General features: G+C 41.2%; 1 protein-coding gene across 4 annotated transcripts in view; it reads right to left on the minus strand.

Moving 5' to 3' along the window:
* Window positions 1–18,836, minus strand: part of ANAPC1 (anaphase promoting complex subunit 1) — a 44,710-nt gene that overhangs the window by 25,480 nt on the left and 394 nt on the right. For 3 of the 4 annotated variants that reach the window (XM_064510067.1, XM_026110464.2, XM_026110462.2), the window contains exons 2-19: window positions 17,277–17,438; window positions 17,042–17,093; window positions 16,771–16,880; window positions 15,952–16,034; window positions 14,317–14,390; window positions 11,336–11,481; window positions 10,417–10,637; window positions 9,554–9,763; window positions 8,359–8,454; window positions 7,809–7,899; window positions 7,622–7,687; window positions 6,616–6,753; window positions 5,401–5,541; window positions 4,928–4,988; window positions 4,105–4,304; window positions 3,220–3,294; window positions 1,942–2,207; window positions 141–232 (exon numbers count right to left, since the gene is read on the minus strand). In XM_064510067.1, coding sequence (XP_064366137.1) covers window positions 141–232; window positions 1,942–2,207; window positions 3,220–3,294; window positions 4,105–4,304; window positions 4,928–4,988; window positions 5,401–5,541; window positions 6,616–6,753; window positions 7,622–7,687; window positions 7,809–7,899; window positions 8,359–8,454; window positions 9,554–9,763; window positions 10,417–10,637; window positions 11,336–11,481; window positions 14,317–14,390; window positions 15,952–16,034; window positions 16,771–16,880; window positions 17,042–17,093; window positions 17,277–17,438 — 2,284 coding nt within the window. The remainder of the gene's footprint in view (window positions 1–140; window positions 233–1,941; window positions 2,208–3,219; window positions 3,295–4,104; window positions 4,305–4,927; window positions 4,989–5,400; window positions 5,542–6,615; window positions 6,754–7,621; window positions 7,688–7,808; window positions 7,900–8,358; window positions 8,455–9,553; window positions 9,764–10,416; window positions 10,638–11,335; window positions 11,482–14,316; window positions 14,391–15,951; window positions 16,035–16,770; window positions 16,881–17,041; window positions 17,094–17,276; window positions 17,439–18,836) is intronic. The other variant, XM_026110463.2, reaches the window with a different exon arrangement.

The following is an 18,836-nucleotide window of genomic DNA, read 5'->3' on the forward strand; positions in this document are numbered from 1 at the left end:
AGCACTGTGAGCATGGTTTTGCATGTGGGGACTAAGCCCTGACCAGCTTTACAGAGAACAGTTACCAACAAACAGTTTGAGAGAGATTACTGGCACACCATTATCAGTGACTTTTCAGCTTCACATAGCCTTAAGCTCACCTTGATCAATTATGCAAGCCTGTCTGGAAGTCTTCACAAGGGCTGGATAGTCTCTGTAGTAATAATCTATATAAGCTTCAAGTTTTAAGTCTCTAGAATGAAAGATACATGAATCATATTAGAACACAAAGAAACCTATGTGCATTTCTGTGACATTTTCTGTTATGTTTATTCAATGTCTGTGTACATGCTAGATATGTGAGGTGAAATTCTGACCTGCTTACCTAAGACCATGCTCATGGACACTGTTCCTTTCCTAAGTAGCTAACTTATATGTTTAATTTTTCCCAAGTGCAATTCTCTCCAATTATTCGCTTGGTCTGCTTTGTCCCACACCACCACCACCAGTGGTGAGGCCTGTCACTATAGTTTTCCCAAAATTTTACTGGGAAAAATTTTAAAGCTAGCAATACATTTGGTTATCTGCAAGACGTGCATACATACAAAGGCTAGGAAGTTGGCAACCTCAAAAGAAAGATGCAATCCTTCATTGTAGACTTGTTTTTCACTGGCATGACACAATAAAGAACAGGGCAACCCTTTCAGCATTAAGGACTAGATGCCACTTCTGGGAAATATCCAGCTAGTCATCAGTGCTACTGGGGAAGAATCTGTTGCCACAGGGATATTTTGGTAACAATAGCAAATACCACTTGGGGAGATGACACTGGGTCTTTTATTTATAGGTGTATCTGTATCTATACTTCATGTATAGAGATATAATAACTTCATGTATAGAGATATAATAAAAATTGAAGGCAGTTGTGGAACAGACACATGAAGATGCAGCCTTTGGCACAGAGGAAGGCACAAGAACCCATGTGTCCCATGGAAGACAGAAAGGAGGCCATTAACAGAGGGAGAATAATCTAATATAACAAGAGCACCGTTGCATGGATTCTCAGAGAATCCTCAATTATTCAAGATATTACTTAGGTAGTTTCTGAAGCACAGGATTACAATTTTATTTGGCACCTAAGAGTTGAAATCAAGAAGTCTAGACAGAGAACTGAAGTATTAGATCTCTTTACCACTCTTTACCACCCCATGGCAAAGCTGAGGCCTCCATTAGTGCCCCAGCCTCCTGTTCACCCCAAACTCAGCTATGCTTTCCAAAGAAGCTCTGTAGCTGGCTCTTTAGCCTCCTGAAGTAATGCCGGCCACAGTACACGAAGTCCTGAGTCTCAATATTCCATTATTCCCCAACAGTGATAAGTTGCCTCCAAGCTGTATACTGGGACCCAGCATTACCCTCGTTCTCAGCACAGTCTCTCCAGTTTGCCCAAGCCTAAGGATACAAAAATATCCCACAGTTTCTCATTATGACCCAAATTTTACCAGAAGACTGCTAGATGATGGGTTGTAGGTGTTTTAACTCTCATGGGTTACAGATCAAAAAAATGTGCGAAATCACTAAATGCAGAGACTGGAAGCCAAGAACGTCTATGCTAATTCTACTTCTGCCTGCAGCAGGGTTCTCCACACTCTCTGGTCTGGAAAGTTTGTTGAGCACTCTTCCGCAGTCTCCTTTTCTCGTGCCAGACAGGGATAAGAGCCATCTACCAAGAACTAACATTTGTGAATCACGCTGATGACAGGAAGTGGTAAGAACTGTACAAGGAATTTGCTACAACAAACATCTCTAAGTATGGAACTTTTTGAATATTCATTTTCTTCAAATACATGGAAAGTCAGTTCCACTTTGAAGGTAATCCACAAATTCCCCATAAAAATAATACACCTGCATCATCAAGAGACAATGCACAATATGTATTTTCTGTGATTTGTCAGTTAGACATACCTGGCCAGCTGAACCAGAAGAACAACAAGTGAACGAATTCCTTCTCCCATTAGACTGTTCAATTTAAGCTCCTCATAGATCAGATGAAGAACAAAGAAAATAGCAGGAATGTGGGTGAAAAGGAGGGTTGAGGAATCCAAGCTAAGGCTCTGTGAAAAGTCGTCCTTTGGAGGTGAAATTTCCAGAGGTTCCAGTCGCAAAGCTTTGGCTACAGGATGAGACTCAAAATTCCTATGGTAATCTGAGTTCAAGAGATATTCCCAGTCCTAGACCAAACAAAGAGGAAGAAGAGGCACAGGTTCCATGGTGAGCATAACCTGACTGCAAGGTAACTCCAAAGCATTTTTAGAGAGGAGGTTTTGCCCTGCACAAGACTAATGTCAATGTGATTGTTCTGTGGCAAATGGGCATGAGTATCACAATCCCTGCACGCTACAGAGCACAGAGACTCAAGTGATTTTTTTTTTCCGCTGAAGTGCCTAAAAGAATCAACAAAGCCTTAGATTTAAGGGAACAAGATAAATGCAAACAGATTTAGAGGGCCTTCTTTGCACCACTATTCTGTGCATGAGACTTGACCGAGTACTTGTACAATTCACCCAGCACTCCCAGCCTTTATTGTACCTTCCCTGCCACAGCACATCAGGCATTAGATTCTGACCTCTTTTTCATGTAGACAATGATCTGTAACCCCACAGGCTCACTGAGCTGTCCCCCCACAAAAAGTTAATGGCATGACTGGAGCCCCATAGCTTGTAAGCCGCTTGTGCAAGATATCTTGGAATGATTCTAAGCTTCATCCACTTTACTGTTTGACTGTGCAAAAACATCCTATTTCTATCTATGCAAAACCCAGTGAATCAGTCTTGAACGCTCCACTAAATTTTGTGAGAAATAATGCATTCAGTGAAGTATGTAATTTGACACTCCTAATGTGCTAAAGGCGCTGAGTGGCCAGGAGAGTGAGCCAACTTTAGTTTAAAGGGATAAAGCATCTAGGAGAGATTTGACATTGTCAGGAGACTATCTAGGGTTGCTGTGTAATTCATGCTAGACCCATTCCCGAGTGCAACTTACTTCTCTGAAAGTAAGGCCCTGACAAGAAAGGTCAGGTGATACCAGCCACTGCATTGGGTAACATAACTTTTCTTCCTCCAAAGGCTTGTAATCTCAGATGAACTCAGATGAAATGCACCACTCAAATGGCATTTCCTCTGGCTTGGCTATTTTATTAAACAAAAAGCAGACTCTTATTTGTAAAACAGAACAATTTCTTACTTCATCTGACCCTGTTTCTGACGGCCTAGCCTTCTTTGGAGCAATAACTGGCGAAAGTGATCCCTCAAAATCAAGCTGCAAGAAACAAAGAGACCAAAAACAGTTCAATACTAGAATTTGCAGGGCTGCATAACTGAATCAACAATCACAACATCTGAATTCAAACCAACTATTACATGACATTGCATTAGTATTCTTATATTCTGCTTTCATACAAAACTTATACTACAATTACATCTTTCTATTCACAGCTAATTAGGCTAACATTTGGTGCATAGACTTCATAGTTGTCTAACATCTGGTATTTACTAGGCTAGAAGAAATACTGTGGATGAGTTAGTGCTAGCAATGGAGGTATATTTTAAATTGTTTTCATTGCTAGCCACATATCTATGCTGTCTGTTTTCTGCAACTATTGCAAACATATTTACTAGCAGGAAACACGCACAGAAAACTGTAAATACATTCAGTAAAACAGCTGCAAAAATAGAACTTTAAAAGCAGTAATTCAAAAACTGCATGGAAAACCCTCTTTGAGAAACAGCAACCTGAACTGTGACCTATGCTTCCAATCAAATTAAGCTTAATATGGATTTGTAGAGTCAAACCTTTAATGTAATACTGTCAGTAATGAAATGGAATAAAGTTTTCATAATTCATTTTTATTAGACCAAGACAGTTGGTGGTAATTATGTTATAAATATCTTATATGATAAACACAGCTTAAAATGTATACCTGAGATTTAAAAACACGGAACTGATTCAGAGGCATCTTGTTATTTAACAAAGGATACACACTATTTCCAACTTTGGATGTTTCTCTAAACATTTTGAACCTTGAAGAATTATCAATAGTATTAATATAAGCTAGAAAATCAAACGTACAAGCTTGCTTACATTTCGTGTCCAAGCTAATCTCTCTGTATTGTAACCCATCATATTCATGAGACATGTTACAAATAAATTCCATTCTGAGTGATAGCTTGGTCCTCCTGGAGCATTATAAGCATTGTACCACTTGACAAGCATCTGTACAGCTACCTCCTTGGGCAGGATAGATTTGAGCCCTTGCAGACATCTTTTCACTGTTAGGAAAGAAAAAACAAACAGGCATATTTTGCATTTTACTTCCTGGTACCACTCTTCCCATCACTGTTGGAAATCTCTACAGCTTTTGGGCCTACTTTTAACTTTCTGCAAACTGTTTAAAGACAAGCCACAGCACACAACCTCTATCAGCTGTTTGTTTAGTTCAGGCTGAGCACAGCCCTTCCAAATCACCACGCAAATGGAAAAGCTTATTTTGCTGTTCTCAGTGTTGCTCGTCTTTCATCTGTGGTCCACAGAAAATGTCATTTAAGCAAAACAAACAAACAAAAAACTACCCCACCCTTTTGTCTCATTCCTGAAACCACCATGTGTCTGAACTGACATCTCAAACCTTTCTCAAGCTATAACATACACAACAGTAGAGAACAGCGCTACCCAAAGAACAAAGGAAATTTTGAGAGTCCAGCTGGTGAGGCACTAAGAAAGCAGCAGAATACACCTAAATAAGTGGTAGCAGTTCTAGAGGGTAAGTTAATGGAGCTCGGAACACAAAGTACTGAATCATTATAGTCTAAGCAATGCATAAACTACTGCCTTAAAAAAAGCTCTCTCTCAAAAATCATGGAACATATTTCATGGGATGGATGCTGATTCATACCTAATTCTGAAGTGGCAATTTCAGGAATTGTAATCCGAACCATCGTATTATTGCTGAGTTCCTACCAAAAAAAAAAAAGAAAAAAAAAAGAAAAAAGAAAGGTAAGTGCTGAATCATAAAACACATCTTCAAGTAAAAACATGGCCCCTTTCCATCAACTCTGAGCTCATTTACACATTAAGCCTATTCCTAACACTTGGCTATTTGCTACACTAAAGACTTGCAACCTTGGATGCTAGCTCTATGAAACACTTAAAATGGTTCTTGAACTGAATCACTTGAATGAGTCAACTAACTTCAGCGAATTCTAGGGTACCCTGAAGAGAGAAAAACGTGGAAGCACCAATGCAAGTGTGATACTTCACTTTGGTTCAGGAGCTGTCAGCAATGTGTCACTATACAGCAGAAGTAAATTTGATCCTCATTTTGCTTTAATAGCAAAACAGTGACTCAGCCTACAGGAGAACACCTACCAAAGTTACTCTGTTGTGGACAGGATCTCTCAGAGCATGAATGAAAGTCCCAAGCTGCTGAAAAGTACAGTCCTCAATGTAAGATGAGTCATGAAGTTTGGAAGAATCCCTTAGCTCTGGAACCGGTGACAACAGCACACCCTGCAAAGTGGGAAAATGATTGTCTTAGGATGGTGAAGCGGATCTGAGCAAAGAAGAGCTAAAATGACCACTTTTAATGTACTAGTCTATTTTGAAAACAACTGTCTTTCAAACTTCTATCTCAGAAATTTTATAAAATCGAAAAAGAGCAGCACTAAATATACGCAGGTTAACCCCTGTTTATTCGGGAGCTATACTGAAGAAGAAATAAAAAAATAGTTTAGCTCAAGAAGACAGCCTCAGAAGTTTTTTAAAAAATCGTCTGAAGAAATGCCCATCTTTTAATTGCCAGACAGACATTAAACAAACAGGTTCTTGAAGTGCTTTTTCAATTTACTCTGTCCGCTATTCAAATATTTTGAGCAGCGCAAGGCAGCAGCACAAGGTTAGTCTTCCATCACATGCTCAGCTTAGTCCTCAGCCACCACACTATACGTTTATTTATCCTAACGTATCAACACATCCAAGCTAAACAGGGCAGTGGAATAAGGGGCTGTGGTAGCCATGGATGGAGACTGTGGATATGCAGCGCCAAAACTAAGGTAGAAAAAAGAAAAGCCACAGGGTTTGATGAGCCATTGATAAGAGAAGCAAAGTCTTAAGGAGTCTTCCCAACAGTGAGGCAAGGTTCAAAGCAACACAGACTTTCTCTGGCAAAACACTTAAGGGTTTTCTCTCTCCACTGTTTGTCCACTATTAAGCAATAAGAAGGGACTGGAGACCCCTCTGCAAGACAGTCCATATATCTGCCTTCAGATTTTATGCAATTAAGAAACATATACCTCAAAGTGTTTGAAAGCTTCATTATTATATGCTCTGAAATGTTCATGGGGAAGCTTTTATGCAGAACTATTCATTTTTAACTACAAACCACTCGCAAATATACTAGCAATTAACACCATTTCCACTACAACTGAGACAAGTCTCTCTCCATAAGAGTAACAGAATATGCATGAAATTTATATTCACAAAAGAATAAGTTCTGGCAAAAAAGTTTACAGTTACTTAGTAAGTTGCGTCAAAGCTGCTACAACTAAACTCTTTTCGAAACAGGACATTTTTTTTTCCCCTTACCTCTTCTAGGGGCCCCAGATGCTTATTCAAAGGCTTGGATGGAGTGCTGATACCATCCAAAGGAGTGCTTGGCCGAGGCATTTGGTTGGACATTGTCAGGGATGGAGCGGGCAGTCCAGGAATAAAAACCTTCCCCACCTTTTTGTGTAGAATTTATAGGAAAAGATATAGTTGGTCTTCATGCCTTTTCCAAGAACTTGCTTACAGATATGGACGCTTTCAGTCTTTAACATCTTAAAGGAAATTTTTAAGTAAAGTGGCTATATACTGAAACTAAAGCCTGTAATGATGAGATTAAAGATTGTCTAATTTACTTCCTTTCTTCAGACGACAACACACTGGAAAAGTACCATATAGGTTAGCATTGCACATTATTGCCACAGGTCTACCTCCACTAAGAGTCCTGACAGGATTTCACTGAGAAAGCCCTATTTTCAAAGGGCATATAAAAACAAACAAATAAAAAGTACAAATTCCAACATTGAAGGTTTCTGTATACAGAGAAAGAACACAGTGCATCTCTCCACAATTAAAAGAAACAATTTTAATTATTTTGAATTCATTGCGCCCATCCTAATAACAACCCTTTGTAAAGCAAGATAATTTGACATCTAAAACTCTCTGGCCTGCCACAGTGAAGTTCAAAAACTTTTAGTTTAGGAGATACCTTTACTTTCAGTGGTCTTGAAATTTTCTTTTTTAAAAAGCATTTAAGTACTTTACTCTTTTGCTACTACAAAAAATAAGCTCAAGGGATTATTTAGTTGTACCACAAGGTGACAATGATTCTTCAGAACTATGTTTCCAGCACTGCACATAAATTGCACTTAATACAAGGGCACATCCACCTTCCTAAGTCTCAAGTGAGAAGCATCCTGCAGTAGCTTAAAATGAAACCTCATGAAGTATGATGCACACAGCATCCCACTGCACAGCCTAGTTTGTAACCAAAGATTCAAACATTTATTTCGGGACAGAAAAATTGTGAGTATGTTCAGTTACTTACCCGAACCACTCCAGAATAAAGCACTAGATTTCCGCTGCCTTCCAGAACCAGTAATGTATCAATGCCCTGTAAGAATAAGGAACTGAATATGCTGCTTGATGTTTAAGTAAAAAGATGACAATCAGATGACAAAAGTGACAAAGTAGAAAGATACTCCACAGCAGATACTCCATACAGCAGTACATACCTGCACTGGAGCTGCATCCTTTGCTTGAATATTGGTGACAGAACCAAAGATCAACTGTGACTTATCGTTACTCTCCTGAAATTTTACACAGCTAAAGATTTAAGAAAACAACAGGAAACATAAAAGGAGTGTTCTTCTATCTGGTCTTATAGAAAGAAAACAGAAAATTAAAGCTATGTTGCAGTTACTTTTATTGTGGTATACCTGGTTCCTTCCTCCTTTCTTTGCTTGTTTTGCCCTGCTGATCAACTTACTTTTACTCTGGTAGTCTAATTAAAATCCCCAATGCACTTGTACAGGCTCAAGTTGACAATAAATAAGAACACCATTCAAAGTACAGTGAAGGCTGTCTAGCAATTTCAGTCCAAACTGTCTACACTACTGTGGTTATAAATACGTCTTATGACAGTCAGATTGATGTACCTCATTTTATCATTACAGACTCCACTAGCTGGGGCAGTATGTATGTTAAAACCCCTATCTAGCTAGTAATTTTTTAGAGTGCTCTCCTTTGTTCAGCTGTCCCCAAGATATGCACGGGAATGCTCACCGCAGCTGGAGCTGGGATTCCACTAAAAAGCACAAGAACTTTTGCCCACAGAGGTCAGTGGTAATAAACACTTTTGATGCTTGGGAATTCTTCTCTCTGTAAATAAGAGACAGTGATCAGCAGAGTGTTTCGTCCACTATAAAAACGTTAATGGAGGAAAACATGATGTCCAAAAAACTGTTGGGCCACACTGAACTTCAATTAGCAGCACATCAAGTGGCCAGAACGTGCCAGTCTGTTTCAGCCACTGCTCTACAAACTAGTTTTCCAGCATCCCAGTCTTCACATTCCCTACTTTTTGGTGTGCACAGCACATGCTAATTGGCTTTACTCTCTAGTTAAATGTTTTATGCTTCAGTTTCACATTCCACCCACGGTCATATCTCCTCGCAGGCAGCTGTGCCCACTGAAAGCTGCGTTATCTGCACAGCACATCAGAAGAGTTCACTGCTAGATATGCCACTATCGGCCATCTCACATTTGATGCTGCAGACTGACACAGGCACAGACAGCAGTTAAGCAACTTGAGCAAATACAAAGTTACAGTTATAATCCAGTACAAACCAAAAGGTAAGTCTAACACAGAGGCAGTTGTGGCTCTTCCTGGCCTCAAGCGGCACTTCCTTTTCAGACAATTAGAATAAGCTTCCCTCAGCAGACACGAAGAGAGAGGGGTATAATCCCTGTTTATATTGTGTTTCTCTGTCTCCCCTCCTTGTGCTGGATCAAATGGAAACAGGAACCTTCTACAGCTCTGGAGATATGTTTTAGCTCAGTCAGAAATAAGACAAAGCCCTTATGTGTGTTTCAACCCTTTTAGTGGTGGTGGAGAAAAAGGCCTAAACCTCTCCACCTAAAAGATTACAAAAATCCAAAGCAATGATCAGGCTTGAACCTACTTTGCTCGAGGTATCTCATGAAACCCCTCTCCAGCCCAGAGGGCCACGAGCCAGAGTAACACAAGTAAAACTGTTCCCAGTGCCTAATCCCCTTTTCAGAGCAGAGCTAGGCACTTTGCGAGCATCATTAAAAACAAAAGCAAAAAACAAAAAAAAACTTGGAAGTACAAGTCCACCCACCCATTTTAAGAAGGCACCATTTGCAGAAAGCATACATCAAAACGGGTTATCATTTTAACTTATTTTTTCCCCAACAGAAATCCAGAACCTCTGAAATCCAAACACAAGCACCTAACCTCATGTTTGTGATGGTTTCTGTCCACAGATGATCTATACACAGCTCTGGAACAATTGGCTCAGTTTCTGGTACAAGGAAGGAATCACTGGAAGTGCTGTTTGGAGAATGGGTAATACTGTGCCTCTTCGGGGACTGAGCATTACTGGAAAAGTTGAACCTCTGCACTCCTGAGAAAGAGTGCACGCCCAGGGCAGGGGAATGAGAGCGGCTGCAAACCAAGACATAAAACACTACTGAGAAGTGGATTTACAAAAGCACGTACAGAATTCCTGTTAAGCTTGGGAGCTCATACAGTGGCAGAGAATTTGAAAAAAAGGAACCCCCTCACCCAGACCTGAGAAAGTAGCTAGTTCAGTATTAGCTTCCTTTAGCAATACACCCCGGCAGAGGAAAACAATTCTCTAATTCATTTTCAGACAGCTCTGTCTGAATCCAATAGATCAGATTTCAACAGGAAGAAAACCAACATTTTAGTTGTGCTGTCTATTCTGTCAAAAATCCACCCCCACCTATTCCTTCTAAATATGATTTGTTTTAAAAATACTGACTGAAAACTCTCCTGGGACTCTAAAGACCTGCAGATAATTCCCAACTCCCCTACTGACTGGCTGTGTGACCACAGGACAGTCTCTCTGGCTACTGGACGCCAGCTACCCTCTTGTACCGTGGGGATAATAGCACACCCGTCTCACAAGAGCATCCCCAAGAGGCTTTCAGGTGCTGTGACAGTGGAGGCACATACACCTCAGACAAACAGAATTGTAAGAGCAGAGAAAGAGAGAGCAATACAAGGTGTGCTGCCTATTCTATAGCTCCTATTCTTTTGGCGTTGTCTGTCTACACAGTATGTTCAGGACTCACCTCAAAGCAGCCATGTTGGAGATAGATGGGGAGCGGGACTGCAGGCTGGGTGACGACAGGGATCTGCTCTGGCTGTGAATAGACGAGTAGTTCTGGAAAGGGGAAGCCACAGGGGAGTCGCCTTTCGAGAGGCTCCTGAGATGAGCGGTCAAAGAGCTGCTGGTGGCCACGTGCTGCGGCGTGCCCATCTGTTCGGCAAACTTCAGCACCGTGTTCTGCTCCTGGGAGAGAAAACAGAGTGCTCTGTGCACAAACAACACGTGGGCAACAACACAGCCAGGAACACACTCAAACAGCTCGTTTCAACAAGTAGATACCATGTCTTCAGACCAAGCTACCGCTAGATGTGTTCAATCTTCTGCTCTAATTTCAGACTACTTCAAATTAAGGCTCCTCACAGAGCCCACACAAACATGCCAGGGAGCAATCCTACTGCCTTGCGACTCTGTGCACATGAGACATATGGAAGAAAAGGTGAGATTATTCAAGTTATTTCCTTTTATGCATAGGTAGAAGCTACTCCTTCCAACCATGTTTTCTCCCTCCCAGTCACAGAAATTACTCCTCTGGTTTTCAGGCCAGTAAGTTGTCATTGCTTTTCTCAGAGAAGAAAACTGCTTAAGCAGAATCCAAACTTTCTGGAATTACGCAAGTAACATCATGATGAGCACAGCGTCCCGCATGACTATCACCACTGTGCAAGTTACAACCTCACATTTAGTATCAATAAGTGATTGGGAAACTTGATCCTCTGACTGTGAGACAGGCAAACACATGAAAGAATCTGCTTTCTTAACATCTTACCCTATTATATAAAATAAATCACAAATATCAGGTGCTTTGACAGATACATGCATAAGGGCATATAAACACACTGAAGTTTTTTGATAATGATGTTTAGTCAACAATAAATTTGTACCTCTGGCTTTACTCTACGAAGAGCCCAAACAGTGTGTAAACTCTGAACGGTATCATACGTCATCATGATGGAAGGTTCAGCATTAAGAAATACAATCCTCAAGGTGTAATCAGCAACGTACTGCACTCTGGCAGAGCCAAACACACCTGATAAAGACACAGTGATCAGGTTAATTTCGATTAAGGCAAAAGGATCATTTCTGCAGCAGTGTTATCAATTACAGGGCTGGCATTCTTCATACCCTCTTTCTTTTGTAATTTGAATTTCTTAGCATTTTCCTTGATTGAGTGGGATTGGGAACTCTACTGAGCTTCACACATTAAGAGCAAGTATTAAACACTCAGATGCCAGAGAGCAAATGCCAACGTGCTGCATTCACATTTTAAAAACTCCTTCAACAGGAGCTTCATGGGACTATCCACACACACAATTCTCAAACAAAAACTCGGCAGACAGACTGTTCCAGTACTATTGTATATGCTGCCTGCTGAGTGGTTTGGACAAATCACTAAACCTTCCAATGCCTCAGTTTCCCCATCTACCAAAGGAAAAAGGCAACTCAACATAAATCATTAATAAAACATTGACCACTTAATGAGAAACAAATATTTCCTAATAATCATACAACAAAAATCTAAGCATTGTTATAAGCATATATATGTTTAATAAAGATGTATGGATATCATATCTACATTTGATTACATAAATTTTGTCCTACGTTTACTACAGGATACATTCAGCTGGAGGCCAATACATCTCATTACTGTTTAACCAATGAGAAGTAACCTTTAAGAAAATGACTAAAATTTGAAAGATGATTAAAATATATAAATATATATGTAATATATATAAATAGCTATCAACCAATGTTTTTGCTTATGATTAAAATTAATTATTTACATAAACCTCTTGGCTCATTAATTTAAATCCCAGCTGCATGTGCATGTAGCAAAAATCCTGATTGGGTGTGACGTTACTGTAATTAGATGAAACAAATTGTTAAATAGATGTGCTAAATATACTACTCTGTTATTTATAAATATCTTAATCAGAGTTCAAGTATACCCCACTTCTGTCAGAGAGGGATCTTGTCATGACAAGCATGCAGAAGCTGACTGAAGATGTGACACCGTTTCAAGGGACTAATGAGACATAAGGGAAAGGGCTTAAACACAGTAACCACCACCCCTGAGCAAAAGACTCTGCATGTCTATGAGGGCAGGCACAATGTATTATGCCTGATCTAAACACCAAATGTTGCACCAGGAGACCTGGACTTTGTTCTACAAGCTCATTTGTGTAACAGAGGCAGGGGTATAGTTCACATATGCTTCATCAGCATGCCAGAATATCACCCAAAGATGGCAAAGCTAAGGTTGTGCTGAAGCAATGACGTGTGCTTGAACTTTATATTTCCTGCTCTGAAAATGCTTGAGTGTGTCTGAACTCAACAATTCTGATCCTTCTTTTTTTGTCATATGTCACCATTTCAATCTGTTAGCACTCTGTGAACAGGAAGCATCTCTGTTTGACACCCCTCCTTCAGTCCCTCCACCTGAGGAGCACAGGACAAGAAAAAAGCTGGTAGTCATGGGTTGGGATTGTGACTAAACAAGGAAGAAATGTGCCCACTCAATAGTCCCAACCACTGCCTCTTTTGCTACCACCTTCTCTTTCCCTTTCACTATAAAATGCTTTCACCATGCCTAATCTTCCTTGCTCTGCTGTGCATTTCCTACTATCTTCCTTCCACAGTTTCAAATCTCTCTTCCTCTTTGCCTACACTCACATCAGTTCTCGTCTTTCCCCTCTCCCAATGGTTCATGACAATAACACACAAACTTCTTGTTTCCCTGCTCCAACTTTTTAGCTCTGCATCAAGAAAAGTTACAGGAATCTGAAGAAACCAACAGCAGGACACAAAGGTTATTTATTAGGAAACCAGTCACCGAAAAACCTAGCAGTATTTCTTCCCTAGATCACACTGAGTACCCCGCTCAGAATGTTTTGCTTACTGGGCTTTGAATCTTATTCTTCCCTCTAACTTGCACTGATTTTCTTGACAACACCTCAGCTATAAAAACCACTACCTGCCTTCAGTGTTTGATAACGCTTTAAAACGCTGCCCTTAGAAGGGGACAATTTTCAAATAAGCGTCTGAGGAACGCAAACGGAAAAGGACAGAACTCAGCATACTTCCCCAACCACTGCCACAGGCAGATTTTAGAATCACCTACTCCATAGAGGTAAGTAAGGTTTGGTGACCAGAGCACTAGATGACCTGAAAATACTTCAGTTTCTCTCTCAAGCTACCAACACTTCTCACTGGAATTCCCAATTTAACTATGAGTAAATTAACCAGTATAATGTCTGAAAGGGGCGACAGGTGCCAATGTTAGCTGAATATGTCCCAGGTGGATTGCAACTAGGTTGGAGAGGATAACAGCCTCAGTCTGAATACAAAGGACATGAAACCTCCTTTCCCATTCCCTAAAACAAAGCTTTCTAGAAAGGAGCCCGTGTAGAGAGCTGATGTTTAGGGGTAGATCTCAAAAACCCCTTGGTCACCTAATCACAAATTTGAATCACTGACCAGTTACATACATAAGTGTTGGATTTTAGAGCATTTAGAATAGCTTTAAAATGGACAGTGACTTCAGTAGCACTACTATATATTCATCACAAAGACATAAAGGGAACAACCTGCTTCTTGGAGTTCTTAGCTCTATATCCAGTAACATGCCAGAACACCACCACCACAAAGATAAATTTGCTCTTATTTGGACTCCTTGAACATCTTAGAAGATAGAGCATCAACTGCTCCTAACAGTAGATGAAGCAGCTAAAATAACCCATTTCTGAATTCTTAAAAGAGTGATTATTTGCAATTTTCATAATACAGAAAATGCTTGTCTGCTACATTAAGCATTTGATGCCACACTGATGGACTCCAAGTGACATATCTAAAGGTGTAAACCTACCTCCAGACTTGCAAACAAGAGGTGTTATCTCATCTAACGGATGTAGCATGCTGAACATAGTAGGCAAAGGTTCTCTGGAAATAAACAGAAGAAAATATGTTCAGAACCAAGTGTTATGAAGTACAGTTGCCCTCTCTGGTAGCTGGTACACCTGCTGTGATTCCAAACCAGCTCCTCAGGCCTTAACAAAGTCAGAACCTGAAATCTAACACAGAGACATATATTCCATTAACGGAAGCTTGCTGGATTCATTGAGCAAGTCGAAGAGTAGTACATCGAACAGGATGGCTTGGTCTTGGCTGGGTCTTCCCACAGCACTGGCAAATGACCCCATCTGCTGGCCACACCAGAGACTTTGGCTGGCCCAAATGAACAGAGCTGGCACCAGCTGAGTTACGGCGATTCTCTGAGGCCTGGGAAAAAAGGTGATAAAGTAGTAGGAAGAGGAGAAAATCCTTCTAACCCAAACTCAGCTGAAGAGCTTGGGTTCCACAGCTCCTCAGGGTCCCAATGCAGCAGACACCCCTGAAGTAATTTTCATCTAACATAGGGTAGCAATCAAGCCAACCATTGACAGTGGCAGGTGCGAAGGGGGAACTTTCGTGGCAGGCTGGACTGAGCACAGTCAACCAGGAGTTTTGCAAATCATCAGAGAGCAGGAAAGCCTGGGACTGGTGCAACTTTACTCTTCACTGGACCACAAAGAGGTCCAGTGCAGACAGGCAGCCAACTGCTAGACACCAGGAATAAAGGAAGATCCTTAGCCATGGCCAAGGGTTCAGATCCAGCAGAGCAGGGCTCCCAATTCTTTGCCTAACTCAGTTCTTAACTGGACCAGGACACTGTGCTATCCCCAATTGATAGGGCATAGAAAACACACCATACCCGCATACTGAATGGGCCGTCCAAGCTAACAATTAAGCTGGTACTAAAATTAAAATGCAACACCCACTTCAGGTAGCTTGAGCAAAGATTTTTCAGGTGATCCCCTCTTGAGCACTTTGAAGATCTCTGTCTTTAATCCCAACTCTTCCAAGGACTAGAGAGAACAGTGCCTAGGATGGACACAAAGCCCAAGAGAGAGCAAGCAGATATTCAGGCTGCTCATCAGCATACCAACCAACTCTTTACTCTGCCTCTCAGCTGTATGTCCAGCCATGAAGCACAGGGTCTGCAACCCTAACCAAGTATGTGGAAGAGACTGCGCAGCGGAGACAGCCAACGTCAGGGAGGGATGCTCTATCTATTCAAAGCATTTTGCAGCTGAGAGAAAATTTCTCCACAACAGTCCCTCAATGAATCTCCCATTCCACCATCAAATTCATAGCCGGGAACTAATTTCCAGGACAGACCTTAATGAAATTGGGTTAGTAATACCCTGCCTGCCTCCCATACCCTGTTCCCAGGATCACCACTCCCAACTAGTTCTTAAGACAACATAATATCAGATACAGAGTTATGACTGTTAGTATACAACCCCTTCCTGCAAGTTCATGACGTTTCATCCAACTTCTAAGTTGACTTGTCCCTAAGAATCACATAGACCCTTTCATTATCGCTCTTCAGCTCTTGTACTCATACATTAGATTTGCAAACAGTCTATAATGAAACAGTCAAAAGCTACTAACTACATACCTGGGTGGACTTGGAGGCATTTCATGTGAAGAACTACTGCGCTCAAATAACAAACCATATTTTGTTGGCCAGACATTTGCCACCTATAAAAAATTACAAACATATTTATGACAAAAAAATCAAGTTTTTACTATATTGCATGTTTGAATATCTACTTATAACAAAGTGAAATGTTTAGGCCTTTCTTGACAGGAGTGTAACGTAAACCAGAGCCCATTCTCAAACTACGAGGATGGCATACCTGTACTTCCCCACATCCTACATCTGACTGCTGTTACTATTCAGATCTGATAACATAATACACTTGTCTAAGTCTGTGACTTTGCAATCATGCAGAAATGGCTGCAGCGGTTTAAAGCAGTATAATCTCCATCTCACAGCCTGTTGCCATGCATACTTTAGCCAGCAGAATGAATCAGGTGAATATTCTTGATATGCTCCAATTCTCATAGGTCCATTCCTTTGGGCAAGCTTCTAAGGTTTTGCTATTTCATCAGAAAAACTTGCTCTGGGACCCATCATTACAATGTCTGAGAACCCTCAAAGTACAGGACATCAATATAACAAAACATTCTTACATAACTCCACAGAGTTTTCAATTCTTTTCATTTAGGTTATAGGCAGGACTAGAATGAAGTATTCTAACACCCAACTACAAAGTCACACTTTAATCAACATTGTCACATTCACCCACTGGAATGAAGAATTCATGCAGTCACTGACAGTAGTGTTTCATATATGCCTCCCCATCCCAATATCCTGTACAACCAGATAAAAGGACTTTGTTTGGGGGAAAAGATAAATAAATAAAGCACATACCTGAAAAGGTAAAGCAGCAATGTAATCCTTTCCCTCTATGCTATGCACATTTATACACGAGTTCTGCAATATGCAGATACATTTCTCTACTATTTCATTGCTACCTGAAACTGAGGAAAAACACACAGTGAAGTTTCTCTATTTCCTTAGATATCTCCTATATACAAAATATAAACATATTAACATAGCAGTTCTTGATGACTAAACTTCTCATGCCAAGCAAACTAAACTCAAAGTATTTGCTCAGCATTAAAATAAGCATAAAACTTACCTTCAGCTTTTTCAGATTTTTCCTGGGGTATAGTGAAGTCACACCATAAAGCCTAAAGCCAAATACAATACAATTACTTCGGAAGAACAATCTGCTGTTACTATTGAATTTGATCTTTCTGTATTTCATAAAATAAACCCACCTTAGAACCCTGAAGCACCTTTTGAAAACAGTCAGCTAGTATCCTTTAGCTAACATGCACTCATTCAATTGCTACCTTTCCACATTTTCATACCTGTAGGACAGGGCTGTCAACAGTGAAAGCCTTATAAACAGTAGATGCTTGGTTTTTACTTCCTTTGCTCCAAATGACCATATTGCTGGCCACATACAGCTCTTCATCATAGTCCACTTCTTCCCCAACAGCGCTGACACCTTTCCTCAACTGCCAACTTTCCTGAAAACCAAGAGTTTTAGGAAAAGTTACAAGATTCAACCAACAGCAGGACAATAATCTAATAAGCCGTATGATTATGGTTGGTGATAATTTCTCAATGATCATTTTTAAGTGATCACTTTGCTTTTCAAATAAATCGACCAAACCAAGTTAAGATTTTTGGAAGCTACTGAAAAGCAGAATAAGCACTGGTTTGCACTTCTGATGTTTTTCCCTGCCTCCTCCCTTTCTTTTAAAAAAAGAAAGGTCCCACAGTCAAAACCAGAAGAAAGTAATTTGACATAGTGGGACAGATGAAGAGTAAAAACAAGTCCTTATTAGCAAGCACTGTGCCTGCTGTTCTCACTCTGCCTCCACTGCTAAATCCAAGGAACACTTTTCAGGAACATCCTGCTTCACTGCTGCCAGCTAGTACAACGGATTCGGTGTGCCAGCTAGCAGTCTGTTGTTTCTGAATAAAACAAACAGGACCGACTGCAAGCAATACCCAATGGGGTCAGACCACAGGTCCATCTACCCATCACCTTCACAACAGCATCAGCAAGAAAAGCTATTTAGGCAAAGTGCCCGAGCCTGGTCACTTCTTGCTCTCTATTCCACTGCTATCCGTAACCACCGGATTAGCGGGCTCACTCTTTGCCTGTTCTCTTTAGTGTCCATTTACGGGCCTGCTGTCTAACCCTTTTCTGAGCTGGACGGTGCTGTCTGCCTCCACAACTCTCTGTGGCAGCTAGTTCCATAAGTTCTCTTTTTTTGTGCATAAAGAAGTAGTTTCTAGCACCTGCTTTAAACCAATTGTCTCATTAATTTCAGCAGGTGTCTCCCAGTTCCCTCACTATCATGTAATTTGGGGGGCAGCAGCTCCACGTTCACCTTCACCATCACCCTCATTATCCTGCAGACCTTCATTACACTCCTCTTCCCCGTTCCCCCCCAAAACAAGGGGTCTTGGTCTTCCTCGCCTCTCCTCATGGGGCAGCTGCCCCGACCCCTTTGGACAGCCCTTTCCTAGCCTCTCCATGTCCTTGAAAGGAGCACAGTGGTGCCAGACCCACGGGGGACGGGGCGCACAGAGGCTTCACGCTCTCGGCATGGATGATGCCCAACACCTCACTGTTTTGGCTTGGTTTTGGTCTGTTTTTTTAGCCGGTGCTGCTTTGAAGAGCCATCAGTGACAGCTGAGGACCTCTCTCCTGAGCTGCGGCCGCCCGTCCCGGCTCAGCATCGCGGGGATGTAGCGCGGAGAAGAGGCAGCGCTTCGAGGAGAGCCCGCGGCCCGAACACAACAAACAACAAAAAGCAGAAAGAGGCCCCAACCCCCCAATTAAAACCAAACCAAACCCAACCCCCCCAAGCACGGCAATGCCGCAGGCGCCCGGCCGCAGGCGCCCGCCACGC

The sequence above is a fragment of the Dromaius novaehollandiae genome, chromosome 3 (assembly GCF_036370855.1).
Source record: "Dromaius novaehollandiae isolate bDroNov1 chromosome 3, bDroNov1.hap1, whole genome shotgun sequence".
Lineage (NCBI taxonomy): Eukaryota > Metazoa > Chordata > Aves > Casuariiformes > Dromaiidae > Dromaius > Dromaius novaehollandiae.